Here is a 26,946-nt window from a genome sequence, read left to right on the forward strand (position 1 = left end):
ATGCCCCATATATTTGGGACATACTATGACGCACATGCACACACAATTAGTTTTTTATCTGAAATTCAAATTTAATGGGGCATCCTGTTTTTGTTTTTCAAATCTGGCAATCTTATTTCAAGCTCATAAATAGGTTAAGTGGTGGCTGTATGTCTGTCAGAACACCCTCTGTGCACTTAACCACCTCACTAATAGTTTTCAGACTTCTGAATTTCACAGTTCAATAAAATTAAAACAACAGCAACCCTGGGGCGCCTGGGTTGCTCAGTCTGTAAAGCATGTGCCTTGCCTTCAGCTCCAGTCTTGATCCCAGGACCCTAGGATCTAGCCCCAGGTGGGGCTCCCTGCTCAGCGGGGAATCTGCTTCTCCTTCTGCCCCTCCCCCTGCTCATGCTCTCTTTTTCTCTCTCTCTCTCAAATAAATAAAAACCTTTAAAAAAAAAATAAAACAACAGCAAACCTTTTTGAGGATGGACATAGTACTGCTGCTACCTTTTAATTTTGCCAACTAAGTGCATTAGAAAAAGAATGCCTACTGTTCACTATAGCCATCGTTTCTTACTAGAAAAGTAGGAAGGACATACTCTCAAGAATGAGAGACAGTCCTTTGAAACTTAATAAATCTACCTTTATGAAAAACTTGCATTGTGTGTGGGTGGTTTTTTTTTTTGGGGGGTGCAACCAGTAAACTTTTGTCCCTGACCCTCCATAGACAAGCTTTTTTCTTTTTCTTTTCTTTTTTTTTAAGATAAGCATTTTTTGAAACTCTATTAAAGCTGCTACTCTGGAGCCCCTGGGGGCCTGAGTTTGGGATGTTTTCCAGAATTATGTTTCCTGAGCTTGCAGGATGCTGCAACACTTAGAATAGTGCCAGACCAAGTGACTGGAGAGATGCTTGTGTTCCGGAGTTTGGAACTCATTGTCATTCTATGCATACTCCTGGCTCCTCCCCAAACCTCTACCCCTTTTTCTACAGAGTCCTACTGCCTTCCGATCCAGTTACTTATGCTGGACCCGTTTTCCTTTATTTTCCTTAAGACTCAAGGTGGGTGAGAGGTACAGGCCTAATGTGGGGAAGCCCTCACCTGAGTTGTGAGTGGTTAGTTCTTGTNTTTTCCTTAAGACTCAAGGTGGGTGAGAGGTACAGGCCTAATGTGGGGAAGCCCTCACCTGAGTTGTGAGTGGTTAGTTCTTGTCTGGCCAGGCCACCATTCTCTCACTCTTGCCTCATAGTGTCCAAGTGACCTTAGACAATTGCTAGGCAGAACCTCCATCCCCTCCTCCCTTCTCCCATCACCACGTTCCTTCCCTTGGCCTAGAGCCTCAACGCCTGCAGTCCCAACTCTCTGTTGGGCAGCAGAAGCCTGTGACGTGGAGAAAAATCAATTTGGCCAGCTTCTAGGTGGTTCTGCCCAGGGGCTGCAGCAGGAGTCTGACCTGAGGGGAGGAAGGACAAAAAATCTCTAAGGGTTTTTTGTTTTTGTTTTTTTGGCTTTTTTGCTAGGGAAGGGGGAGAAACAAAGGAAGCCCTGAGAAAGGCGCTGGGGTGTTGGGACTCTGTCCAATAGTAACTTGGACAGGAAACACACTTACGTAGGCGCTGAGACCTGTCTGAAACCTAAATGCAGATGTCTGCCCTATTGGTTCTCTCTCAAAGCCCCTGCAGTCTTCCCCATCCCCATCACTACTCCTTCACTGTTTCTGACTCCCTTTCTCTTGCAAAAGCTTCTCCTGCCCACCTGTATTCCAGCCGCAACCTAGGAAGCAAAAATGAGAATTTTATCTGTTTCTGAATTCTGATAGCCCCAAATCAGAGTTTGCCTTCCTTCACACTGGGGATCTGGTGTGTATACGGGGGAGACAGTGAACCTTCGGACATAGAAGGGGGAGGGAATCGCCTCTCCCCTGACACTGCGGTCTGAAAAATGGAAGCTGGACACCCACCCCCACAGGGGTACTGGCAGCCGCCCTTGAAAGTTGAGTGGGTTGGGAATCTGTGTGAGGGGGTTGGGGATGGGGAATGAAAAGCGTGCTCTCAACTTGCAGAGGATGGTGACAGGGGCGGGGCGGGGGTGGGGGAGGAGGATGTCCCGGAATAAAAGGGGTGGAAGCGCTGTCGACTCTCTTCCCTACGACAGGCCCACCGCAGCCCCCTTATCCTTTCCAGAGGGGTGGAGCCCGAGGGAAGGGACAGGCAGGCCAGGGAGGTGGGGAGGTGGGACGCGGCGAGGGACTCGGGTGGGGAAGGGGTGAGGGCGAGGTTACCTGGGAGCGTCAGGGGTGGGGAGGAGGCGAGAGGAACGGAAAGCCGCCCCCTTGGGTGGACGCCGAGCGGGAGGCCCCCAGCGAAGGAAGCCCCGCCCGCCCCGCGGCCGCCGCCCCGCCCAGGCCCGCAGCGCGGCGCTGCAGCGCGAGGGGCGGAGAGGCAGAGCGCCGAGAGAGGACCAGACGCCCAGGTCCCCCGCATCCCCGTGCCGCAGGAGCGAGCAAGCGCGCCCCGGCCCTGCTCTCCAGCCTTCGCCCGGGCGCCCCACCTGCTTCCACGGCTCCAGACCGCGAGCACCTGTCCTCAGCCTCGGCCCCAGCTGAGCACCCCTCCTCCGGAGCGCACACCGCCCCTGCAGCACGAGAAGTGCCCAGCCCGTCGCCGGCGACCACCATGGCGGAGACCAACAACGAATGTAGTATCAAGGTGCTCTGCCGATTTCGGCCTCTGAACCAGGCCGAGATTCTGCGGGGAGACAAGTTCATCCCCATTTTCCAAGGGGACGACAGCGTCGTTATTGGGGTGAGTGTCGCCCCGGGGAGGGATTTTCGGGGAGAGGTCGGAAAGATGAATCTCCCCCGCCCTCGCCGACTCTGCCCCTGGCTGTCACTCTGCGCCCCCTCCCCGCCGCTCAGCCTCCATCCTCTCCGCCGCAGCCCTTCCTCACCCTTGCATCAGGATGGCTGGGTGTGGCCTGGCCAGGCGGACGGCCGAGGCTCCGCAGAGTGGGAGGGGGCTACTTCCTCGCAGTCAGGGGACCCAACTCCCCTTTGATGCTCGCTGCAGCGTCCCCACCCCTTAGAGCCAGTCCCGTGTTTTTCTGATGTTTTCCCTCTCCCCTAGGGAAAGCGCATCTTCCCTTTGTTATTGGCTCAGATCTCTACCCCCACTTCCCAGGAAGGGAGGGGGTAGATTAGTGGATGGGCTAGATGGGAGGTGGGCAGTCCAGGGTTTCTGCGGGCAGAGGTCTAAATGAGAGTGGGCTCTAAGACCAAGCCCTCCATCAGCTCCTGAAGTAGTTACAGCCTAGACTTTGGTGGAGGGCACAGGTCTGAGCAAGGGTTTTCTGAGAAAGAAACATTGATGCCACACCCAGTTTGGGAAGGGGGCTCTGGGGTCCTAAGAAAATGTCTGCTTTCCCAGGTACAGTAGGAAGAGGATTTCAGACACCCCAGTTCCCCCTAACAAATAAAAATACCCAAATCCTGAGGTCTTATTAGGTACTTGCTTATTCATCCTTTCTCTTGATGATCCGGTAAAAAGTAGCCAGCTGCTTCTCCCTCATCAGGACAGCTCTACCCTGTCATCATAAGAGGAGATCTTATTAAGAAGGAGAACTAATATTTACTGTTACTTGACATGTATTATTTCATCCTCAAAACAACACTCTGAAGTAGGTATTAATATTTCCATTTTACAGATGAGGAAATTGAGGCCCAAAGAAGTTGAATGACTTTCTCAAGGTCACCCTGTAAATTCATGGATCTGAACCTAGATCTCTAACTCCAAAGCTCATGGCTTTTCCTCTATATCACACTGCCTCTGCAGATTTCTCTTCTCGACCTTTATCTGTGATGGCCCAAATGGAATTCCTAGGGAATTCTTCACCCACCCCTCCTTTTCCAGGTTGGTAGGGATGGCTAAGCTATGGGTGAAAGATCTGGGGTCGAGTCCTGTAGGGCTTGAGGGGTGCTGGGCCAGGAAACTGTAGCCAAATTGAGAAGGGAGGGGCACATATGATGGCTGTCCTCAAGGTCAGGGGCACTGTTTATATATCTTTGGTCCACAGTGCTTGGCACAAGGCATGCTTATTAAAGGAATGAGGGAAGGATGGGGAGGGAGAGTGGGCCCTCTGAATCAGTGAGACTGGGACTTTGAGTAAACATGCCTTAGGAAGAGCTTGCTTACATATCCCGTCCCCAAGGGCCCCAGTCTGTCACCGTGCTGAGCTCTCACCCACTGAACTCAAATGGGTGCTTCTGCCTTGTGTGCGTGCTTACATCCATGTATGTTCACCACATCCAGAGGGCCCCTGTCTCTTTTGGCCTCGAGGACCTTAGGCCTTACAGTCTGGTCAGCGTGGCCAGGCTAAAATAGTCAATCCTGGGGGCTCCTCTCCAGGTAGTCTGGACAGCAGGCATTAGCTGTAAGAGTTGGAGCTTGAGGTCCCCCTGAGGCATGAAGGCTGAGAAACAGGAGGGAGGTGGTCATGGGGGAGCGTAGCCACGAAAGGCTTCTACTTTGAAGCCTAGCTTCCTTGGTGTAGTTCTTTCAGGTAAGTCTGAACAAACTCTTTTAGGTTCTCAGGCCATCCTGGTGTGGCAGGCTTGTGGCATGGGGTGACGTTGGGAGAAGGAGTGGTGATATTGATCTGTCCAATTCTCGAAACAGGAAAGACACCGTAGAAGGCGGAGAGGGGGAGAGATGCAGAGAGGCCCAGGGCCCCCTGCCAATTCAGATTCTATCTTAGTTCCACAGCTGGTCCTTCCTTGCCTGTTTTGCCTAGTATTTGCAGGGCTGCACTTTTGTCTCACTGTGTGTCTTCCTTTGCCCCAGCCCTTCCTGTCAATCTCTCCAGCTGAGATAGATGCTTATGGGGGGCCATTTTGTCTCAGGCAGCGTCCTTGGAGCTTGCCTTCCCAGCCTGACTGTTCATTGCTCATTTGGAAGGAGGAGTGCTCTAGGAGAAAGGATTTGGAGGCAACGCTTGAGGGTCCCACCAAGGGAAGGAAATCTCTTACCCCCTTTCCTCTTTCCTCTCACTCCCTTTGGGGCCCAGCATCTGAGGAATGAATGGAGGAAGCTGCTTCAGGAAGGTGAGGGAAGGGGGAGACAATAGTCTCTCCAAACCCAGCCCCTGCTCCTTTCTCTGGTGGCTCTCCTTTCTGCCTCTGCGGCACTGCGGCCACCACAGGGTTTCAGAGTCTCAGATGTTCGTGGGCTTTTTCTGCTTGGCAAAGGGTAGGAGAATAAGCTGGAAAGACAGCTCTTTCAGCCTCATCCCTCCCCCATTCCCCTGACTTCTTCGGGAATCTGGGGGATGGGGCTTAGCCAAAGTTAATGGCCTGAGTCATAGTAGAAGGGTGTCTGGGTTACTGTCCATGTGCTGTGTACCTTGTTTTGCTCTTTATGTCACCGAGAATCCAGTGTGACGTTTTCACTGGACGCATTTAAGTGTCTCTCTGCCTTGGGCTTGGTGGGCAGAGTGTCTGGGTGCCTGCTGTCTGGGCTGCTGCCTCTATACCAGACGAGGGATGGATGTCCTGTACATTCTCTCCCCCTCTCCCTGTTCTTCTCCCTCATTCATTGAAGTGTCCACTATATTCTTCCTCCCTTAGATCTCCTAATGGGTTAGCAGATTCTTAAGCAGGCAAAAATCCAGGACTATCAAGTACCTCTTTTGGAAAATCTAGGTTGGGACCTGCAGGATTGCTGGATCAGAGTCAGTATTGTTTGGGGTGGCCCAGGATTCCTCTGATATGTGGAGAGGGTGAGCAGGTCTCCCTTTAGCTTTGGGGAAGTCTCATAAAGGAAAATGGAGAGGGGAGGTAATGTTCACCGTGGCCAGTGTCTCTCCAGCATTACCATGGCAACAATCCCCAGGGGTGTCACCATGGAAATCAGGCCTGGTGCTCAGAAGTTCAGCCTCTACCAAGTGCTTTATTGAGGTTTGAAAAGGTTGGTCGTCTTGGGACCCCTGATGTTAGACCCTCCCATTAGCTTTAGTCAGCTCACATAATGGAAAACTACCGAAAGGTGCTGGGAGACACAAATGGACAAGGACACAACAAGGAGACTTGGGTGGGTTTACGGAGAATGGAGGCCTGGGCTGCGGGACTTTGAAAGGGAGCTCTCTGGAGAAGGCTGTGAGCAGTGCTTAAATTGCTGGGGGGGGGAGTGGATCTCAGGGGGTGTTCCCCAAAGGTGGAGGGTCTCCCTCAGTGTTTCTAATGAAACCCATCTTCCAGTCTCCGATGCTGGCATGGTGAGGGGGGTTCCTGGGAGAGGATGGGTGGGAGAATTGCATACTTCTGAAGATGGGGTTGAGGTCGGAAAAAGGGAGTGATGAAGGGCTTCAGTTCTGTCTGGAAGCATTTGGAGAAATGTCCAAATGGAGGTGGGGGTCACGTGGGGAAGGGAAGGAGAAGCCATGATAAGGATCTGACGCCGTGTTCATGTTCAGGCGCTTCAGCTCTTGGATGACTATGGCACTGTGGGTCTGGATTCAGATTGCTTGTGTTTGAGACCGTGTGCTACCATTTCTCAGCTGTGTGTCTGTGAGCAAGCTACCTTACCTCTCTGAACCTCAGTCTCCACATCTATAAAATGGAATAATAATGGTACCTTCTAGGATTGCTGTGAGCATTAAATGAGATAATGGATATACATTGCTTAGCACAGTGCCAGGCACATAATAAACTCCTGATAAGAGGTAGGTGATATTATTATTTTTTTATATATGCTGTCTCCCCACAAGCTAGCCTTTGACACACTGGGAAGTAGTTAACCTTTCCTCTTCTTACTGGTGGTTTCATCCAAACATCCCTGTCTCTAATCTCTTCTTGCTCTCTTCCTCCAATCTCTTCTTGCTCTCTTCCTCCAACAATATCTGTGTTTTTGACAAATATTTATGAAGGATATCCTGTGGGCCAAGGACTGTGCTTGATGTTGGGGATTTACAGGGAATCCCTACCTTCAAGAAACTTTTGGTCTACATGGTGGTCCAGGCTGTGGAGCAGTCTGGGCAGAGGCCTGAGAGGGGGCATGAGAAAAGGCTTAAAAAAAAAAAAAAGTGGCTTTTGCAAACTATACACACACAGATACTGGTAAGAAATCTCCCACAACATACAACAATCTGACTCAAAGTAATTGTGTGTCGTGAGAAATAAATAAATAATGCTGATGTTTCCTGTGTGAGTAGTCTAGAGGCAGAAAAAGTAGAAAACCACTGGTCTAGCTATTCTCATCAAAAGATCTGACAACAAATTCATCTTGAGTATAATCAATGGAAAATTAAAAAGAAATTTATAATTTAACAGAAATAAAAATGTAAAATAATGAACTAGACTTGGAATTTTAGGGCATACTCAAGAATAGGAATGTGATAGCAGGCCTTTCCAGAACCCCTGAAATTATAATGTGTCTGTGGCTTTCCATGCTCGCGAGTTTACTAAGTGAACCCATTTTTAGTTCTTGGATATCTTTTATCCTCACGGTACTGAGAACGCCACCATTTACCCTCTCTGGTCTCCTCCTTCTTCCCAGCCCAGGCTGCAGAAAAGGGGTTTCTCAGCCCGTCCTTGGCTTCAGCACTTGGAGAGCGCCCTCCATTTTAATGCATCCACAGCCTTCTCCGGAATCCTGTACCTGGGAATGTTTGTGAGAGAGAGGAGACAGAGGGAAAGACAGAGAATGAGTTGGTGCCCATGTTCCCAGAAGGGAAGAAGGGAGGGGCAAAGTTGGCTTGAGAGTTATATTTAATCCCCTTTGGCTGCATTCCTGGCTTCAAGAACCATAGATAGACATCATTGGTGGAGAAGAGGCGAGAGTTAGTGGACTGAGATAGACATGTTTTGTTTCTGTTTCTTGGCCACTGGGTAAGAGCAACACTGAGTTAGATTACAATTCAAGAATCGAGTTTCAACAAAAAATTAATTAAATTTAAAAAGAAAGATATTACCACTGAGGAGGACAGGCGTCAATGTCACTTTAAAGCTGTTTTCTTTTAACACAGTATGATTTTATTCTATGTAATAAGGATATTATTCTTTATAATGAAATGTAATGATGAACCATTCAGATAAAAAGGATGAAAAATTCACAAAAGCTCTATGAATACCCCACAAACTCACTCAAACCTTTTTAAAAAAATCAAGGTAGGTTTTTCTTTAATAATTTTAAACGTAGTCTGATTACAACACTAATATGTTTTAATTGTTGGCAAAATTAAAAACTAAGAGAAACACATACAAGAAACTAAAAATCACTCAAAATCCCACCACCTTTTTACCAGTTTCTTGTGGGTTCTTCTAAAAGCATACTATACATTTATAAGCAATTATATATATATATACGTGCATATACTTTTTAAAAATTTTTTAAATTTACTTTAAGCAATCTCTATACCCAATGTGGGGCTCAAACTTACAGCCCCAAGATCAAGAGTTGCATGCTCTACTGACTGAACCAGCCAGGTACCTCTGCATATATATATATATATATATTTTTTTTTTTAAAACAAGATTGGTAGCATAGTATACATACTGTTCTGTACCTTGCCTTTTTTTTTTTTTTAACTTAACAATGAGTCTGGGAGATTCTTCCTTATCAGCACATAAAGACATATCTCATTCTATTTAACAACCGTATAGCTTGTTGTAGGGATATGCCATAATTTATTTAACGGGCTCCCTAATGATGGACTTTTAGAGTTATCCTAATAAGTTGCTATTACAAACAATCGAATGACCTTGTGTATATATATTTTGCCTGTCTATAGGCTACATTTTAGAAGCTGAGGTCTTAAAGTATATGTATTTAAAAATTTCAGAACTGGTTCCAAACTGCCTCTCATAGAGTTGGCCCCAATTTGTATATGCCCTCTCCAATGCAATGCATTGTCAAAATATTTTATTTTGGCCACTTTAATAGGTTAAATGGTATTTCGTAGTTTTAATATGCATTTCTCTTATTAATAATCAGGTTGTGCATCAACCAGCCATTTTTAAGAGCCATTATAACACATCATTTTATGATGTTATATTTTACGAGAGCACTCATTGAGGTATACTTTACATACACTGAGTATGCAAATCTTATGCAAATAGTTAGATGAATTTTATAACACATTTTAACACCCATGTAACCACTACCCAGATGGAAATCTAGAGTATTTCTATCACCCCTGAAAGCTCCCACTTGCCCCCTTGTCAATATCACTCCCAGCCATCCACTCTTTTGACTTCTATCACTAGCTAAATTTTGTCCTTTCTTGAATTTCATACAAAGGGAATAATACCGTATGTGCTCTCTTGTGTTTGAGTTCATTTACCAACACATTTTTGAGATTTATTGGTGTTCTGTTATGACATCATGTCATTTTATTTTATTTTATCTTATTTTTATTTTTTTAAGTAGGCTCCATGCCTACTTGGAGCCCAATGCAGGGCTTGATCTCACAACCCTGAGATTGAAACCTGAGCTGAAATCAAGAGTCGGACATGGAACCTACCGAGCTGCTGAGGCGCCTCTATTATGACATCATTTTAAATATCAACAAAGAATAAAGATGTACACATGCCATTATTTAATCAATTCCTTATGTTAACCAGTCCCCTAAATATTATTCCTTTCAGTTGTTTTCAATTTCTTGTTATTATAAGCAGTGTGATAATATAAAGATGTACACATGCCATTATTTAATCAATTCCTTATGTTAACCAGTCCCCTAAATATTATTCCTTTCAGTTGTTTTCAATTTCTTGTTATTATAAGCAGTGTGATAATAAACATTCTTTTTTTTTTTTTTAAAGATTTTATTTATTTATTTGACAGAGATAGAGACAGCCAGCGAGAGAGGGAACACAAGCAGGGGGAGTGGGAGAGGAAGAAGCAGGCTCACAGCAGAGGAGTCTGATGTGGGGCTCGATCCCACAACACCGGGATCACGCCCTGAGCCGAAGGCAGACGCTCAACCGCTGTGCCACCCAGGCGCCCCAATAAACATTCTTGTAACTAAATATTTGCTACAGATATTTTCATGGTATAAATCCTTAGAAGTAGAACATCTGAGTCAATGGATGTGTGCAATTCATGACTTTTGATTATATATTTTTGAATTGCCCCCATAAAAGTTGTATGGACATACTGTCCTACTAGAAAAGGATGAAGGTGCTAATTTCAAGGAAATTATACCTCCTTGAACCCTTATCTACACTGGGTATTACAATTAAGTTTGTGTTTTTCAATTCAATAGGCAAGTAATGACTTTACTGTTTTACTTTGAATTTGTATTTATTTTTCTGTTGTTAGTACCTAGCTCTTGTCCATTTTTTTCTCTTGAGGTTTTTCTTTTTTGTTACTAATTTATGAGAGTTCTTTATGTAGTAAGAATATTAATATCTGCGTTTGAAAAACTTAAAATTTTCTTTTTAAAAACTTATGCATTTTCATTTTAGAAAAGTTTTTTTTTTAAGTTTTTAATTTATTTAAGTAATCTCTACACCCAGCGGGGGGTTGAACTCACAACCCCAAGATTAAGAGTTGCATGCTCTTCCAACTTAACCAGCCAGGTGCCCTTAATTTTAGAAAAGTTTTCAATCTAAATGAAAAAGAAGAGAAATTCCTTAAATTCCACTGTCCAAGGATAACCACTATTAACATTCTGTTGTTGTTGTTGTTAAAGACTTTATTTATTTATTTGAGAGAGAGACAGCATGAGCAGAGGAAGGAGCAGAGGGAGAGGGAGAGGGACAAGAAGATTCCCTGCTAAGCTCAGAACCCAACACATAGGACTCAAGGTAGGGCTTGATTTTAGGACCCTGAGATCATGACCTGAGCTGAAGTCAGACACTTAACCAACTGAGTCACCCAGGTACCCCTTAGCATGTTTTTATAAAGCAAGATGTACATATATACATATACATTTTTTTTTTACAGAAATGGAATCATCCTTTACATACTTTTTTTTAAAGGTTTTATTTATTTATATATTTATTTATTTATTTATTTATTTATTTATTTGACACAGAGAGAGACAGCGAGAGAGGGAACACAAGCAAGGGGAGTGGGAGAGGGAGAGCAGGCTTCCCGCTGAGCAGGGAGCCTGACTCGGGGCTCGACCCCAGGACCCTGGGATCATGACCTGAGCCGAAGGCAGACGCTCAACGACTGGGTCACCCAGGTGCCCCTACATACTTTTTATATTTGTTTTTTACATTGCATACTATTCTATGTATTTATTTTTTGCATACTATTTTTTTGATTAACAGTATTTTGTGTATATCTTGTGTTGTCATTACGTACTTTTCTCTAACATCATCTATGCAGTATGTTGTCACTATAAAACATTTAAATAGCACACAAAAAAGTTCCTGTTATTCTGCTCTCTGGTGCTAACCATCATTAGCAGGTCTGCGTATAGTGTTCCATGTCTTTTTCCTAAGGCTATTCTGTGCATATGCTTTAAAAATATATATAACCACATTACGCACAGTTTTTATTTTTTCACTCAGTTGAGCTTGAACCTGCCAATATATGTAAACCAACCTCACTCATTTTCATGGGAGTAGAATATGGAGGTATCATAACCAACATCTTGTTGATGGATACTTGAATTGTTTCTAGTTTTACTTTAATACACACCGCTGCACTGAACACCCTTCTACATAAATCTTTAAGTGCTAAAGTAAATGCTGTAAAATGAATTCCTAGCACTGGAATCTCTGATATGGAGTACAAACAGTATGGGCATTTAAATATTTAATAGAATTGTCCTCCAGGAAGGCTCGATCAGTTTACAGTACTCCCTTCAGTGTAGAGAGCATCTTTGCAACCTATTTCTCTTTGTGGATTCTGGTTTGGGGGCTTCAAAGCCTTTCACCAAAAAGAGATCAGATAAATATTTCAGGTAGATTTTTTCCCCATAAGCCAGACTTTTCAAATCTTTTAAATATTAAAAAATATATTTATTTTCCTTTATGCAAAGAAGTAAAAAGAAGGAAACAAAATAATACACTACTGTCCCACTCTCTGTGACATTAAGAAATTAAAAAATTAAAAATATAATACTTGTACATGGTTTAAAAATATGAACAATCCAGGGGCACCTGGCTGTCTTAATCAGAAGAGCATGCAACTCTTGATTTTGGGGTTGTGACGTCGAGCCCCATGTTGGGGGTAGAGATTACTAATAAAATAAAACTTTAAAAAATATATATGTAAGTAATCCAGGATACAAAATGTAAAATAAAAGACTTGTCTCTCAAAGTAACCACTGTTAACATTTTTGTATAATTCCTCTAAAAAAATTTTATATATAGATGGAATATTGTGAATATTCCTAGAGACTATCTCCAGTTCTGGCCAGTAAGTTTTATGACTTTCCTTAATTAGTTAAAACATGTCTCCCAAACTCTGGTGACCATAGACTTAGAGCTTTACATTTCAGATGGATAAAGATGGGCTCTGTAGTAAAACAATGTGACAACTAAGTCATAGTCTCTTTATACTGAATGGCAGGAAAACACGACTGATAAATTTGTCACTTGTGATAGAGAACATAGTCTCATTTAATCTTACCAGAGATCTTCCTTTAGTATGATTAGCAAATATTCATTGTTTGGCTCCCCAGGTTGTAAATATTTTGTATCTTTAACATTTTATCAGCGCACATGATTTGTAACATAACCTAAATGAAACAAAGTACTTGTAGGTCAGTGATTTGTTTCAGTTTCTCTTTACTTAAAGTTGATTCCTTAAAAGGAAACCCATGTTTCTGATTTCATATATTTCTTTCACAGAGAGAGAGCTTGTGTTAATGTTTGTACAACAGCTTGGCAGCTTGATATATGTATATTTCATTTACGTAATGGGAACATACTAAACATATGTCCCTAACTTGGCATCTTTCACTTAATGAATCTTGAAGATCCTTCCGTATCAGGACATATGGATTTATTGAGGAAGATATTTTTAAACCTAGAGGTAGATTTTTAATGTTTTTAAAGATTTTATTTATTTGTCAGAGAGAGAGAGAGAGAGAGAGAGAGATCAAGAGCACAAGGGGGGAGGCGGCGGGCAGAGGGAGCAGCAGACTCCCTGCAGAGCAAGGAGCCCGATGTGGAACTTGATCCCAGCACTCTGGGATCATGACCTGAGCCGAAGGAGATACTTAACCAACTGAGCCACCCAGGCATCCCTAGATTTTTAATGTTTAATGAATTGTTTTTTACTCTCCATGGCCTGTGGCCCTACTGTTTTTTCCCGGTTTAGTTTCCCAGGGAGGGGCCTGGAGTGGTGGAGTGCTAAATCGTCACACCAAGACTGAGATCCCCTCACACAGTCCCACGCTGTGACACTTCTCAATGGCACTCTGTAACGCATGGGAACAACTCCTGGTGTCAGTACTAACTTCTGCGCCTGTTTCTCTAGTTCCCCTCATCCCCCCAAATCATCCGTGAAAAACAGGTGCCTTCTCAGGCTAATGGAAGTGGGCTGCGGTATTTCTTCTCCCTCACATCCTGACTGCCGATGTCTGCCATGTTTTATTCCCATTCTAGGGGAAGCCATATGTCTTTGACCGTGTGTTCCCCCCAAACACGACTCAGGAGCAAGTTTATCATGCATGTGCCATGCAGATTGTCAAAGGTAACATGTATTATCTTTGTAAGATGATTTTTAGAATATATGTTTTCAGGTTCCCCATTCCTTACCCCACTTCTTTCCACCAGTGCTCTTTCTCTGCTGTCTCTTCCAGATGTCCTTGCTGGCTACAATGGCACCATTTTTGCTTATGGACAGACATCCTCAGGGAAAACACATACCATGGAGGTGAGGGTTCTGACTTCCATGAGGGGTGAGGAGCTGGGAGTGTTCATGGGCTCCAAGGAATCTCAGTGGGGCAAGACCTAGGAATCAAGCTTGCTTGGTCTGGAGGATGAATGGAGGGGGCAGGATTATAGTGGAAGTTTAGTGAAATCCCTCCAGCCTGCTGCAGTTTTCTTCTTTTGATCTGGAAAAGCAACTGCAGTAATAGTCCAAAGGGCCACTCAGTTCTCTGTCTCGTGGCAGTGACCATGGCAGTGACTGCCTCCTACCTCAAGATGGTCTCCTTATCCACTATGACCTTTGTGTTCACCCGCACACCTCTTGAGTTGTCTCATTCTTTCTGAGTCTCAGCCTCATTCTGGAATACCCTTCCTCCCCAGGGAAAGCTGCATGACCCCCAGCTGATGGGAATCATTCCTCGAATTGCCCGAGACATCTTCAACCACATCTACTCCATGGATGAGAACCTTGAGTTCCACATCAAGGTGATCACGGCATGACAGCTGGGCATCCGCAGATGGGGCCTGGGAGGGAAAGAGCTAGTATGAATTCACTGAGTACCTGGGCGCCCCAGCTTATTTGCCTGTTCTGGTTACCTCAGTTCTTCTCTGCCAAGATACTCTCTTCTGCTCTTTCTCTCCTACTACTACCATTTGAGCAGGTCACGTTCACTTGAGATCCCTGGGTCAGATTTAAGACAGGCCCTCTTCACTTTTTCCCTGACTAGGTTTCTTACTTTGAGATTTACCTGGACAAAATTCGCGACCTTCTGGATGGTGAGTGGTGATTAACCCCACTGGGTGGGTGGGGCTGTGAGGAGGGGAAGGAAAAGAAAGATCACATTGCTTTTGACGACAGATGCACAGGACACACACACACACTCATACCCATGTCCCTTGCCTCCATTCACCAAAATTTCCAAAAGTGAAAAGGTTCAGAAGATGAGCTTAGACAACCAGGCCTATATAGAAACAGCCTGAGACCAGCTGGAACCTTGAAGTTGGAATCCTGGAGGGGGAGAAACTGAGCTTTCAGTGTGTGCGGGGAGTTTAAGCTTCATGGGAAAGTCGTCTTCTTTTTTGGGGGGGGGGATTTTATTTATTTATTTGAGAGCGAGAGAGAAAGCATGAATGATGGGGAGGAGCAGAGGAAGAGGGACAAGCAGAGTCCGCACTGAGCTCAGAGCCAGACACGGGGCTCAATCTCATGACCATGAGAGCATGACCTGAGCCGAAATCAAGAGGTGGCTGCTTAACCGACTGAGCCACCCAGGCCCCCTCTCCTTTTTTCACATAGAAGAAACTACTGTCTCAGCGGACTCGGGGTGCAGGGGTGGGGGTGTAAGTGCTACCTTGCTTACCTTGCTTACGTTGCTTCCCCTACATTGTCTGGATTCAGTGACCAAGACAAATCTATCTGTGCATGAGGATAAGAATCGGGTGCCATTTGTCAAGGTGAGAGAGGGGATGGGCACATGCGCGTGGGGGTCACTGTATTGGGAGTTGGGGTGTGGCAGGAGGGTAGACCAGAGACCCAGAAGTTGGAGGGCAGATGTGCCAAGGGGCCGGGGAGAGTCCGAGGGCTTGGAAAAGACAGTCTTGAAAGGTCGTCTGGTCAGCACACAGGTAATGTAATCTGCAGATCGATGTTTGTGGGTCACTGTCCATTCGCCCCCCGCAGGGTTGTACCGAACGCTTTGTGTCCAGCCCAGAGGAGATTTTAGATGTGATTGATGAGGGGAAATCAAATCGTCATGTGGCTGTCACCAGTGAGTGGGGATCTAAGGGCTCTTGAGTCTGGGAGTCTGGGAGTCTGCTGCTTGCCTGTGTCCTCTGGGGCTGAGGGACTGGAAGTGAGCAGGGCTAGACTGTCTCCTCCAGGAGAAGAGGCTCCTCTTGGGTGTGCGACCCAGCTGCCTGGGAGACGCAGTGGCAGGGCTAGTCCTGGCAGGTGCCGCCCCTCTCCGGGTGGGCCAGCGGTCATTGGAGGCCGGGGGCTGAGGGCTTTGACGCCCTACGTGTCGGTACAGACCACCTCTGCCTTGGTTCTGCAGACATGAACGAACACAGCTCTCGGAGCCATAGCATCTTCCTGATCAACATCAAGCAGGAGAACATGGAGACCGAGCAGAAGCTGAGTGGGAAGCTGTATCTAGTGGACCTGGCCGGGAGCGAGAAGGTTGGGGGTCTGGGGGTGGGGCGGGTAGGGAAGGAGGTCTGGGGGGNGTAGGGGAAGGAGGTCTGGGGGGGGACTTTTTTTTCATCAAAATAGCTTTTTGATTAAGAGATAATTCACATATCATAAAGTTCACCGTTTTGAACTATACAGTTCCGTGGGTTTTAGGATGTTTGGAAGGTTTTGCATCCGTCACCACTAATTCTAGAACATTTTCATCAGCTGTTAGCAGTCGCTCCCTATTCCCACCTGCCCTAGCCCCCTGGCAACCACTAATCTACTTTTTGTTTCTGTGGATTTGCCTTTTCTGGACATTTCATATAAATGGACTGGTATAATACATGGGCGAGAGGGGGTGGCTTTTGGCAAGAGGGCTTAGGGTCACAGAGGAAGGGCCTTGTCTGTTCTCTTCCCCTGTCCCCTCCTTGGACTGAATCCCCCTAAGTGGAGAAGAGGCCATGAGAGCCCTGTTTCCCCTTATAGCTCTCGTGACACACTCATCCCTTAATGCTCTGGTAGGTCAGCAAGACTGGAGCAGAGGGAGCTGTGCTAGATGAGGCAAAGAATATCAACAAGTCACTGTCAGCCCTTGGGAACGTGATCTCTGCGCTGGCTGAGGGCACGGTGAGTATCGCCTAGGCCCCCTCCCATCTTCTCCTACTGCCGCCATCACACCATGCCCGATGCATGCAGTGCTCGATCCCTGGTCAGCACCAATATCCTTTCTGATTCCCTTGTTGAATAGTTTCCTGATTTGTTTTCTCCCTCCTCCCCCAGAAAAGCTACGTTCCATATCGTGACAGCAAAATGACACGGATTCTCCAGGACTCTCTGGGAGGAAACTGCCGGACGACCATGTTCATCTGCTGCTCGCCGTCCAGCTACAATGACGCAGAGACCAAGTCCACCCTGATGTTCGGGCAGCGGTCAGTGGCAGGGTCCCTGCTCCCTGGGCCAGACCCTGTTGCTCTCTCCCCTCCGTGTCACGCAAGCCTTTATGGGGGTCTCATCTCCTTGTTCTCCTTACCCAGGGCAAAGACCATTAAGAACACCGCCTCAGTGAATCTGGAGTTGACTGCTGAGCAGTGGAAGAAGAAATATGAGAAGGAGAAGGAGAAGACAAAGGCTCAGAAGGAGACGATCGCCAAGCTAGAGGCTGAGCTCAGCCGGTGGCGCAGCGGTTAGAGAGGGTTCCGCTGGCAGAGAGGTGGCGCGGGGAGGAGGCTGAGGGGACCAGAGACGCGCTGTCTGGGGTGGGGCCTCATGGCAGGCAGCCTCCAAGGAGGGCCGTGTTTCTGGAGGGGTGCAGTCGAGCAGTGGTGAGGGAAGGGGGGAGGGGGCTGTCCGCCCTTATCTTACCCCCAGTAAAGGTTGAAGGTGCACTTGGCAACAGAGATGGAGACCTGCCCGGAGGTCTTGGCGTTGAGGAGCGAGGGAGGAAGGACTCCTGGATGCAGCTTTCTCTTCTCCCTTCCCTCACCTCGTTCTGCCCCTTGGCCAGGAGAGAATGTGCCTGAGACGGAGCGCCTGGCTGGGGACGATGCGGCCCTGGGAGCTGAGCTCTGCGAGGAGACCCCTGTGAATGACAACTCATCCATCGTGGTGCGCATCGCGCCTGAGGAGCGACAGAAATACGAGGAGGAGATCCGCCGTCTCTATAAGCAGCTTGATGACAAGGTGAGGACACCCAGGGCACAGTGGGGAGGCCAGTGGGATGAGCAGTGAGGGGTTAAGGAATTCGCTTGTGCTGCCTTTTTTTGATTTTAAAAGGTACAAATGCTCACGATTGAAAATGTGGAAGATAGCACTGAGTAACATTTAGAATTGTTGAATCACTATATTATATACCTGAAACTAATAGAACACCATATGTTAACTATACTGGAATTAAAATTAAGCGTAATAAAAAATTATGTTATTAAGAAATTTAGAAGATAAATAAAAGAATATTGAAGAAAATTAAAGTCATCCATCATCCCACCATTCAGAAATAATACTATTAAGAGTCTGCTTTTCTCCATAGATAGAGCATGCAATTGAGATACACTGTACGTAACTTTGCATCTGATTTCCTCATTCTACGTTGTATAAGGAGCAGTTTCCTGCTTTGTTAACAATTCTGCACAAAAAGTATTTTTTAAATGGCTGCCTAACAGTACATTTATCAAAACGTATTGAACCATTTGTTCGTTACAGGGCTGCTAGTCTTGTTTTTGGTAATTTGTTCCTGCTCTTGTAAGTGACTAAAAGCACTGTCTTTGCCTCTGAGACATAAGACTTTGCTTTTGAATGATTTGATTAGAACGGAGCACTGGAGTGGGATTTCTAGGTTAGGGGTTATGCACTTTAACCCAAAGGCTTTTGCTGTGTACTGTCAAGGCTATACCACCTTCTGGGGAGAAAGGAATTTGAAAGTGAAGGCAGGAGTGAGGCAAGAGACTGAGGGAAAAACTTCTTTTTAGGATATGGGGTTTCTAACTCAGAGCCTGAGCTGTCTGGACTTTTGTCAGCACCCTACCTCTGCCCCCACCCCTGTAAGTCCAGAGCAGACAGAGTGTCTTCACCCCGCCCTTCCCCTCGCCTCCAACAGGATGATGAGATCAACCAGCAGAGCCAGCTCGTAGAGAAGCTGAAGCAGCAGATGCTGGACCAGGAAGAGGTAATGCGGACAGACACGAGAGGAGAGCACTGTGTTCCCTAAAAGGCATCGAAGACCGTTTACAACCAGATAGAACAAGGGCTTAGTCTCCTGTGTCGAGCTTGGTCACCCCCCAAAACAGTTGAAGTCTGGGGGCTTACCTGGGGCTTTGCGTAACACACGAGTTTTGGAGTCTGGGTGCTTCTTCCTTCTGGGAACCCTACAGCCCACTTCCTCTTGACTCTTGCCTTGACCCTTGCCCCTCCCTAGAGCTCCGCCCTCCAGGCTTAGGGTGCCAGAGAGGCCCCGTCTGGGCCAGTGTTCTCGGCTTCCCAGACCAGGGGCCATAGAGGCGGTTGCTTAGCAGCCCCCCTCACGTGCCTTGCCTCTTCCTCCAAGCTGCTTGTGTCCACCCGAGGAGACAATGAGAAGGTCCAGCGGGAGCTGAGCCACCTGCAGTCAGAGAACGACGCGGCTAAGGAGGAGGTGAAGGAGGTGCTGCAGGCCCTGGAGGAGCTGGCTGTGAACTACGACCAGAAGTCCCAGGAGGTGGAGGAGAAGAGCCAGCAGAACCAGCTTCTGGTGGATGAGCTGTCTCAGAAGGTGGTAAGTGCCTGACCGGGGTCCAGGAACTCCTGGCCTCCGGAACACCCTCCATGTCCCAGGGGATCTCTGCGTCCCAGGGCCGCATCACACTTGTACCTTTGCCCTGCTGCATCCTGTGCCGGGGACCCTCCCCCACCCTGTCACCACCCTTCACCCTCCTGACCCCTGTCTCTTCCAGACCCTTTGGCAGGGCCCGTGTTCTCTCTGTGGCAGCCCTCGGGGTCACATATGAGGCAGAAGCTCTGCCTGGGCTAGGGAGGGGAGTGGGAAGGGCAACGGGATGACGCGAGGGGCTGTCCCCAGGCCACCATGCTGGCTCTGGAGTCTGAGTTGCAGAGGCTACAAGAGGTCAGTGGACACCAGCGGAAACGAATTGCAGAGGTGCTGAATGGGCTGATGAAGGACCTGAGTGAGTTCAGTGTCATCGTGGGCAACGGGGAGATTAAGCTGGTGAGTGGGGCTGGAGGCAGCAGTCTTGTTCAGGTCGTTCTTGCTCTGGCCACTGGTGGGAGAGGCAGGGGGACACCACCCAGGCCCTCAGGGATACTGAGGAAGGCCGGCCAAAGAGCCAGGAAACAGGCCTTTTAACTAGACCTGGGAAAGCAAGTAGGATTTTGCACAGACTCAGCTATAAATAGACCTTCTAGAGGGTGCTGAATAAAGAGGCCATGGAGATGTGCACATAGCCGGCTTAGAGGTGAGGCACAGAGCTGGGAATGAGATAAGCAAGTCCGTGGCAGTGACTGTGACCCGCAGTGACCGTGACCCGTCGGGGTGATCAGGCAGATGAGTGTGACTCCAAATCACAGTCGGCAGAGGGCGACTGTCAGAATTGGATCTTTAAGTGCAGGGAGAAGGATTTAGTATGAAATGCCAGGGATAGCAGCCACAAGTTGTTTGGAAAATACGTGTGCCGCCCGAGTCTGTGTGTGGGTGGGTGTACTCGGCGTGGGCAGAATGCACGGGAACGGATAAAAGCTTCGCTGTGGCCGAGAAGCACCTCTTCCTGCCCTCTCCCACCCCGCAGCCGGTGGAGATCAGCGGCGCCATCGAGGAGGAATTCACGGTGGCCCGACTCTATATCAGCAAAATCAAGTCAGAAGTCAAGTCTGTGGTCAAGCGCTGCCGGCAGCTAGAGAACCTGCAGGTGGAATGTCATCGCAAGATGGAGGTGACTGGGCGGGAGCTCTCATCCTGCCAGCTCCTCATCTCCCAGGTGAGTGCCAGGCACCGAGAGTCCTGCATGCCGCCGTGGGAAGGAGGACAATTCTGCATCTATGGGATAAGACTCCCAGCACCCACCTTCATGTCAAGGGCCTAGGGTCAACGAAAGTTCAGGACAGAAGCGCCTGCGCTAGCCGGAGAGGGTCCAGGCCAGGGAAGGGAAGGTTCCGAGGGGATACCACCCCTGAGCTGATGGGGTCTAAAGGAAGGGTCTCCAAAGAAATGGTCCCTGGCCCTGCATCTTCAGGCTGGCGCAGCAGAAGGGGATGGCCTGGGAGGAGAGCTGCAGAGGTCTGTGTCACCCAGCTGTGTCCTTGACTCCACCCCTCTTCTTCCCCTCACCAACCCTTCCCCCATTAGCACGAGGCCAAGATCCGCTCGCTTACAGAATATATGCAGAGTGTGGAGCTAAAGAAGCGGCACCTGGAAGAGTCCTATGATTCCCTGAGCGATGAGCTGGCCAAGCTCCAGGCCCAGGGTGAGGCCTTCTTCAACCTCTAAACCACGCGTCCTGGGATCTGAGATCTCAGAGGGGGGCAGGGAGGAAAAGCCACAAACATCAAAATAAACCTCTTACAGCACACTCATCCCATGCATTAGACTGAGATCACGGAAGCTTTGGCATGTAGCTTATTGTACACAGGCCATAAACCGTCCGTGGATCTCTTTCCCTGCCGTATCAAATCGCACTGTCCTAACCCAGAAGAACATCCCTGAGGGCCCACACTGGGTTGATGTCCCCTGCCCTGCCTGGAGCTCTGGTCGCAAAGTGAAGTTCTTTCCGGAGGAGGTAGGTTCCATTGTAAGCTGCACTCCCCTCGTTCTTTCCCTCAGAAACTGTGCACGAAGTGGTCCTGAAGGACAAGGAGCCCGACACACAGGACACAGACGACGTGAAGGCGAGTGGGGAAGGGGCAGGGCACCGCCGGGGCCGGCAGGGCTGCACCGGCCCTCTCCCAGCCGGTGTCTGGGAATCTGGCTTTGAGTGTGCGGTGGGGCTGTTTGCAGAAGGCCCTGGAGGTGCAGATGGAGAGCCACCGGGAGGCCCATCACCGGCAGCTGGCCCGCCTCCGGGACGAGATCAACGAGAAGCAGAAGACCATCGATGAGCTCAAAGAGTAAGAGTCCCCCTGGGCGGCTCCGGCCTCCACGGCTCCCTCTTGGCCCAGGGTCTGGTGTGTTCACTTCCATGGGCCACTTCCCCCAACTGTGCCACAGCTTTGTAGCCCAACTCCAGGAGGCATGGGAGTGAGGACTAGTTCTCTCCTTGAGCTCTTATGATTAGATAGCCCACAGCTCCTCACTCTGTTGTGGAACCTGTGGCCTGCGTCTGCTTCCGATATTCCGAAGGTAGATGCATCCATCAGTCCTGACCGGACCCACCTGTACCAGAAGGAAAACGTTTGCAGGGCTGGTCTTCCCTTCCCCCCCTCATTACTAACCTTCTTGTTCTCTCCAACACCTCTGTGCCCTCGGCAGCCTGAACCAGAAGCTGCAGTTAGAGCTGGAGAAGCTTCAGGCCGACTACGAGAAGCTGAAGAATGAAGAACGGGAGAAGAGCAGCAAACTCCAGGAGCTGACGTGAGTGGTGGCCCAGACCTCTGCTCACTCACACCTGCAGGGGCAGGGCACGATGCCGGTGGGAAGAGGGCGGCCACAGGAAGCAAATGTCTCAGAAAAGTCATAGGATGGGGTGGGGAAGGATCCCCCCCCCCAAAAAAAAAGACTTACAGAAATGACCTCTACTGAATATTAGCTGCTCTGGCCTAGAAAGATGTCTGTGATGTTCTGTTACGGGTGAAAAGCAGGCTACAAAACAGTATGAATGATATGATCCCGTGCAAGTTTTGTGGGTTATACCTGCATAGAAGTAAGAGTCTGGAAAGACAGCCAGCAGAACGGTAATGGTGGTTTTATCTGTAAGTAGTAGAATTATGGGCTTTTTATGAAACTCGTCTTGCCTTTTTTTTTCTTTTCTAATTTCTGCACAGCGAACATGGGTAACTTGTATAATAAGTAATAATAAATCCTAGATCAAAGGAATGGAGATGGAGGAGAGAGGGAGAAAGGACGGTCCTGAGGGACTCTTGTGTTTCCTTCTTGCCCCAGATTTCTGTACGAGCGACATGAACAGTCCAAGCAGGACCTCAAGGGTCTGGAGGAGACAGTTGTGAGTGGTTTCCCTCTGTGCCGAGTTAACAGGGTGAGGTGGGGACTTCATTTCTTTCCCTGATTTCTCCATAACCCCATTCCTATACAGAGTCAGTCTGTGGCATAACCAGGACACATCTTTTCCTAGAGGATGAGTGACTCACCTGCCCAGATAGACTGACAGTTCCAATATTCAGTTCCAATATTCAGTGTGCGAAAAGGTTGGCCTGGTACCTGGCTACCCCAATTTGTCATCATTCTTTCCAGGCCCGGGAACTCCAGACCCTCCACAACCTTCGCAAGCTGTTCGTTCAAGACGTCACGACTCGAGTCAAGAAAGTAAGTGCCATCCTTGGAATCTTCCCAGCCCCCGTACTGTCCCCTGTCCTCAGGTTTTGCCAACCCCTGTGTCCTCCAGTGGAGCTGGCTTGGTCTGGTCTGCATAAGACCCTTACCGCCTTGGGACAGCCACATCTTTCCCCCCCATCTTTCTTCAGAGTGCAGAAATGGAGCCCGAGGACAGTGGGGGGATTCACTCCCAAAAGCAGAAGATTTCCTTTCTTGAGAACAACCTGGAACAGCTTACAAAGGTTCACAAACAGGTAAGAGTAGGGGAAGGGGTGAAGAGAACTCTTGAGGCCGGGTGCCTAGGAGACCCAAATCCTCCGAGGTCCTTTGGATTTAGGAAAACCTACTCTTGGCATGTTTTCCTTACTTTTCCCTTTTACTTTTCCTATGAATCCCTTCTTTATCCATGTTTGGTTCCACTTTTACCCTATTCTTTGTCCCATGCCTGTTCTCCCTTCTTAAAGTTCCCAGCCTGCCTCTGCTCAAAGCGAAATCCCCCAGGCCTATGGATTTGGAGGGAGAGGCTGGAACTGGTGGAGGTTTCAGAGGCATGGGGCTGTAACTACACATGAGGGATAGTGGTCGGGACAAGGAGAAGCTAGGGAAGTCGGCTTTCTCTCAAGGAGGGAGCTCCATCTGCCTAGGCCTGGGGCAGGCATGCAGGGCGATTAAAGGATGTCCTCCAGATGGCGCAACCAGCCCCTGGCTGGGGCTGGTTGAAACTGCTGTGTATTAAGTCGCTGCCTCTCTGTCCCCTCCTTGCTGCTGCGGCTCCTTAGGTGGATGACTGGGTTTCCAAGGTATGGGGTGGGATGCAGATGGTCCGTCCCAAGGAGTCAGGACAGGAAATGTTTGGTGCGTAGAGAGCAAGAGCACCCTTGCGAGCGCCAGATATCTGAGCCTTGAAGACAGGTGCCACAGTGACTCAGCTGGCTCTTCTGACTCATGAAATAAGCCCTCATCTATACTCATTCCCTTTCTTTCAAACCCACCTGAACAATTGATTTAAACTCGTATTCTCACTAAACCGGAGAGTACATTTCTCAGTGTGCAATGTCCAGCATATTTAGCAAATACTTGGCACATTTTTTTTTAAACATGTAATGAAAGAAAAAAATCTCAGAATCGTGACCCAGTGATAATCTTCAGGGTATATTTATTTCATTTGGGCCTGCAGAGGGCTGTACTACCATCTTTCCCCCTTTGCTTATTGTACAGCCGTATAACAATGTAACAGCATTCCGGAAAGGTTGAAAGTCCAGGGAAGAAACATTTGTAGTCAGTTCTGCCATCCTGTTTTCCTTTCTGTGTGTTCACTTTCCTTCTCTGCCCAGATGCATGTCATATTGCTTATTTTTTTCCCCCAGTATTTTTATTGCAGTATAATATACATAAAATTTACCACCGGAATGATCTTTAAGTTCAGTGGTATTAAATGCATTCACACTGTTGTGCAACCCCCCCAGCCATCCTCCCCCATCCCTGTCATCTTGTAAAACCGCACCTCTATACCTACTACATGGTAACTCCCATTCCCCTCCCCCCCAGCCCCTGACAACCACCGTTCTTTTTTCTGTCTCTATAATTTTGACTCCTCGATGTACCTCATATAAGTGGAATCCTGCAGTACTTGTCCTTTTGTGGCTGACTTATTGCACCCAGCATCACGTCCTCCAGGCTTGTCCACAGTGTAGCAGGTGTTGGGAAACCATGGGCTGTTTCCTTTTTCCTCATTGATGCCACTGCCTCTCTCTGTGTGAAGTTCCAAAGACCAAAAACAACTCGCCTAGATGACGGAGGCCTCCTTATCATGTCCTACCTCAGCAGACACAAGAGTAGAAAGAAAATGAGAGAGATGTAGAAATTCCTCAATTCACAGAATCTTAAATAGCCAGGCTTCAGCCCTATTCCTAATGAAGCTGAACTCTGTCACAGCAAACCATTGTTCATAGTCTTTACATTGTCCAAAGTGGAAGGGCCACAGATGTGTTTCCAAGCTCTGCCCTTTCTCCCCGCGTTCCTGCTCTACCATTTTACCTGCTATCTTCCGAGGCCGGCTCCCGCAGGCTGGAGGGCCCCCCGTTATTGTGTGCAACCCTAGAAAGAGATCAGGAAGTCTTCTCTGGCTGCAGGGTGGTTGTTCCCACCCTCTAGCTTAAATTAAATGGGGGCGGGACAGCCCAGGAAATCCTCGAATGTGAAGGTAATGAGCACAAATGTTTGTGAGACCTCAAACATTTTCTTTCCTTCCTACGGGGTGCTGCGTGAATGTGTGCGGGTGGGGGGTGAGGCGGGGGCTCCCGTGTCCCAGCTTCTGCTCCTGCTCGGCACTGCAGCTAACCTGCACTCAAAACCATACCCACCTTCCAGACTGCCACTGTGCTCTCGCGGCCCCGCCCTGTGCATGCCTACGAAGCCATCTCTGGGTGAGGGCTGCTTCATCCCCATGGTTGCCCTGGGGCTGTTGGTCTGGCACAAGCTGTGAGGTCTTGGGGGGTGGGCATCGAGGCCAGGAAAAGAGGGGGACAGTGCACTGTCACAAGAGTTCTGGGCTACAGTGGAGCTGGCTGGCACGTCTTCTGCTAGAAAACGATGTAACTTTTCTCATGCCTGACCACTGTTTGCTCCGGGAGAAGGAAAGAATGGGTCAGAAGAGCAGTTAGGTAAAGGGAAGGAGGTCTTTCGAGGAAAGAGTGGGGTCTCCGTCTTCTCTGACTTGGTTTTTCTGTATTCTCTCTCCCTGCCCCGCACCGCCACGCTCCACTGCTGGCCGTCTCTTGGGCCGCTGGCTTTGCCTTGCCCTCTTCCCTCGGGCTTACCCCACAGCTGGTACGTGACAATGCAGATCTGCGTTGTGAGCTTCCTAAACTGGAAAAACGACTTAGGGCTACGGCTGAGAGAGTTAAGGCCCTGGAGGGTGCACTGAAGGAGGCCAAGGAAGGCGCCATGAAGGACAAGCGCCGGTACCAGCAGGAGGTGGACCGCATCAAGGAGGCCGTTCGGTACAAGAGCTCCGGCAAGCGGGGCCATTCTGCTCAGATTGGTGAGTGGGAGTAGGTGGAAGCAGCTGAGGTGGGATTCCCTTCCGGGGGAGATGAGCACATTCTGAAGTGTCAAGCAGCGAGATGATTGCTTTTTCTCCTACCTCCACCCGAGGATCACCCCACTACCATACCCCCAAAGCATATAAAAGTGAGTGATGTTATGAGCAACTCAGTTCCGCTCCAGCTCCGTGACTTCCGGGACCGGGGCAGTTGCAGGGAAAGTCACGGTCATTTTCCTTGCTTTACCACAGCCAAACCTGTCCGGCCCGGCCACTACCCCGCATCTTCACCCACCAACCCCTATGGCAGCCGGAGCCCTGAGTGCATCAGTTACACCAACAGCCTCTTCCAGAACTACCAGAATTTGTACCTGCAGGCTGCGCCCAGCTCCACCTCAGACATGTAGTGAGTGGCCCCAGATGTGGGCGGGAGTCAGCCCGGGCTCTCTGCTCCCCATCAGGGGACGTTGGGTCAGTTATTGGCTGACACTTAATTTCTTTCCTAAGTACCTTCATTTCGAACCCTTTCTCAATGTCACACCTATGTTTAGAAGGTGGGCATTGCCCTCTCAGCCTATGGCCATGTTTGTTGACCTCTGTTCTCTGGGGAAGGGAGGGGTGGACGGCTCCATCCTCGAGGGGATTATGGGTCCTCAGCTCAGTGGAGGGTAGGTGCCAGAGGGGGCATCTCTCTCCTCTGCTCCATCCAGCTTTGCAAACTCCTGTACCAGCAGCGGGGCCACATCTGCCGGCGGGCCCCTGGCTTCCTACCAGAAGGCCAACATGGACAATGGTGAGTGAAAAAGATGGGCGACCAGCCTTTGCGATCCCCAGGACAAGTTGAAAAGTAGAAGCAAATTAAGTGAGCCGCTACCTACAGCTTGAACGCTGCGCATCGCTTCAGAGTCTTAGACTCTTAGAAGTGGATTCCTCCTATTGCCGTGCCTG

At 48.4% G+C, this 26,946-nt stretch overlaps 1 protein-coding gene and 1 long non-coding RNA gene across 3 annotated transcripts in view; one reads left to right on the forward strand and one right to left on the reverse strand.

Annotated features, from left to right (window-relative positions):
* The first annotated feature begins 2,234 nt into the window (after positions 1–2,234).
* Positions 2,235–26,946, forward strand: part of KIF5A (kinesin family member 5A) — a 28,402-nt gene continuing 3,690 nt past the window's right edge. Inside the window, exons 1-27 of one of the 2 annotated variants that reach the window (XM_019796218.2) lie at positions 2,235–2,788; positions 13,546–13,633; positions 13,743–13,816; positions 14,194–14,298; positions 14,541–14,589; positions 15,212–15,267; positions 15,494–15,581; positions 15,867–15,991; positions 16,508–16,612; positions 16,766–16,914; positions 17,020–17,168; positions 17,490–17,665; positions 18,579–18,647; positions 19,026–19,232; positions 19,536–19,682; positions 20,260–20,448; positions 20,817–20,934; positions 21,291–21,355; positions 21,465–21,574; positions 21,936–22,037; positions 22,566–22,626; positions 22,875–22,946; positions 23,105–23,209; positions 23,735–23,755; positions 25,782–25,998; positions 26,251–26,404; positions 26,709–26,791. In XM_019796218.2, the coding sequence (XP_019651777.1) occupies positions 2,660–2,788; positions 13,546–13,633; positions 13,743–13,816; positions 14,194–14,298; positions 14,541–14,589; positions 15,212–15,267; positions 15,494–15,581; positions 15,867–15,991; positions 16,508–16,612; positions 16,766–16,914; positions 17,020–17,168; positions 17,490–17,665; positions 18,579–18,647; positions 19,026–19,232; positions 19,536–19,682; positions 20,260–20,448; positions 20,817–20,934; positions 21,291–21,355; positions 21,465–21,574; positions 21,936–22,037; positions 22,566–22,626; positions 22,875–22,946; positions 23,105–23,209; positions 23,735–23,755; positions 25,782–25,998; positions 26,251–26,404; positions 26,709–26,791 (3,013 nt within the window). In that variant the 5' untranslated portion in view covers positions 2,235–2,659. The remainder of the gene's footprint in view (positions 2,789–13,545; positions 13,634–13,742; positions 13,817–14,193; positions 14,299–14,540; positions 14,590–15,211; positions 15,268–15,493; positions 15,582–15,866; positions 15,992–16,507; positions 16,613–16,765; positions 16,915–17,019; positions 17,169–17,489; positions 17,666–18,578; positions 18,648–19,025; positions 19,233–19,535; positions 19,683–20,259; positions 20,449–20,816; positions 20,935–21,290; positions 21,356–21,464; positions 21,575–21,935; positions 22,038–22,565; positions 22,627–22,874; positions 22,947–23,104; positions 23,210–23,734; positions 23,756–25,781; positions 25,999–26,250; positions 26,405–26,708; positions 26,792–26,946) is intronic. The other variant, XM_019796219.2, reaches the window with a different exon arrangement.
* On the reverse strand, positions 3,472–18,855 carry LOC117796358. The gene is made up of 3 exons (XR_004620784.1): positions 18,788–18,855; positions 7,505–7,633; positions 3,472–3,566 (listed from the first exon to the last, which is right to left on the reverse strand). It is a non-coding gene; the product is annotated as an uncharacterized LOC117796358 (long non-coding RNA).

This window comes from Ailuropoda melanoleuca, chromosome 15 (assembly GCF_002007445.2).
Source record: "Ailuropoda melanoleuca isolate Jingjing chromosome 15, ASM200744v2, whole genome shotgun sequence".
Taxonomy (NCBI): domain Eukaryota; kingdom Metazoa; phylum Chordata; class Mammalia; order Carnivora; family Ursidae; genus Ailuropoda; species Ailuropoda melanoleuca.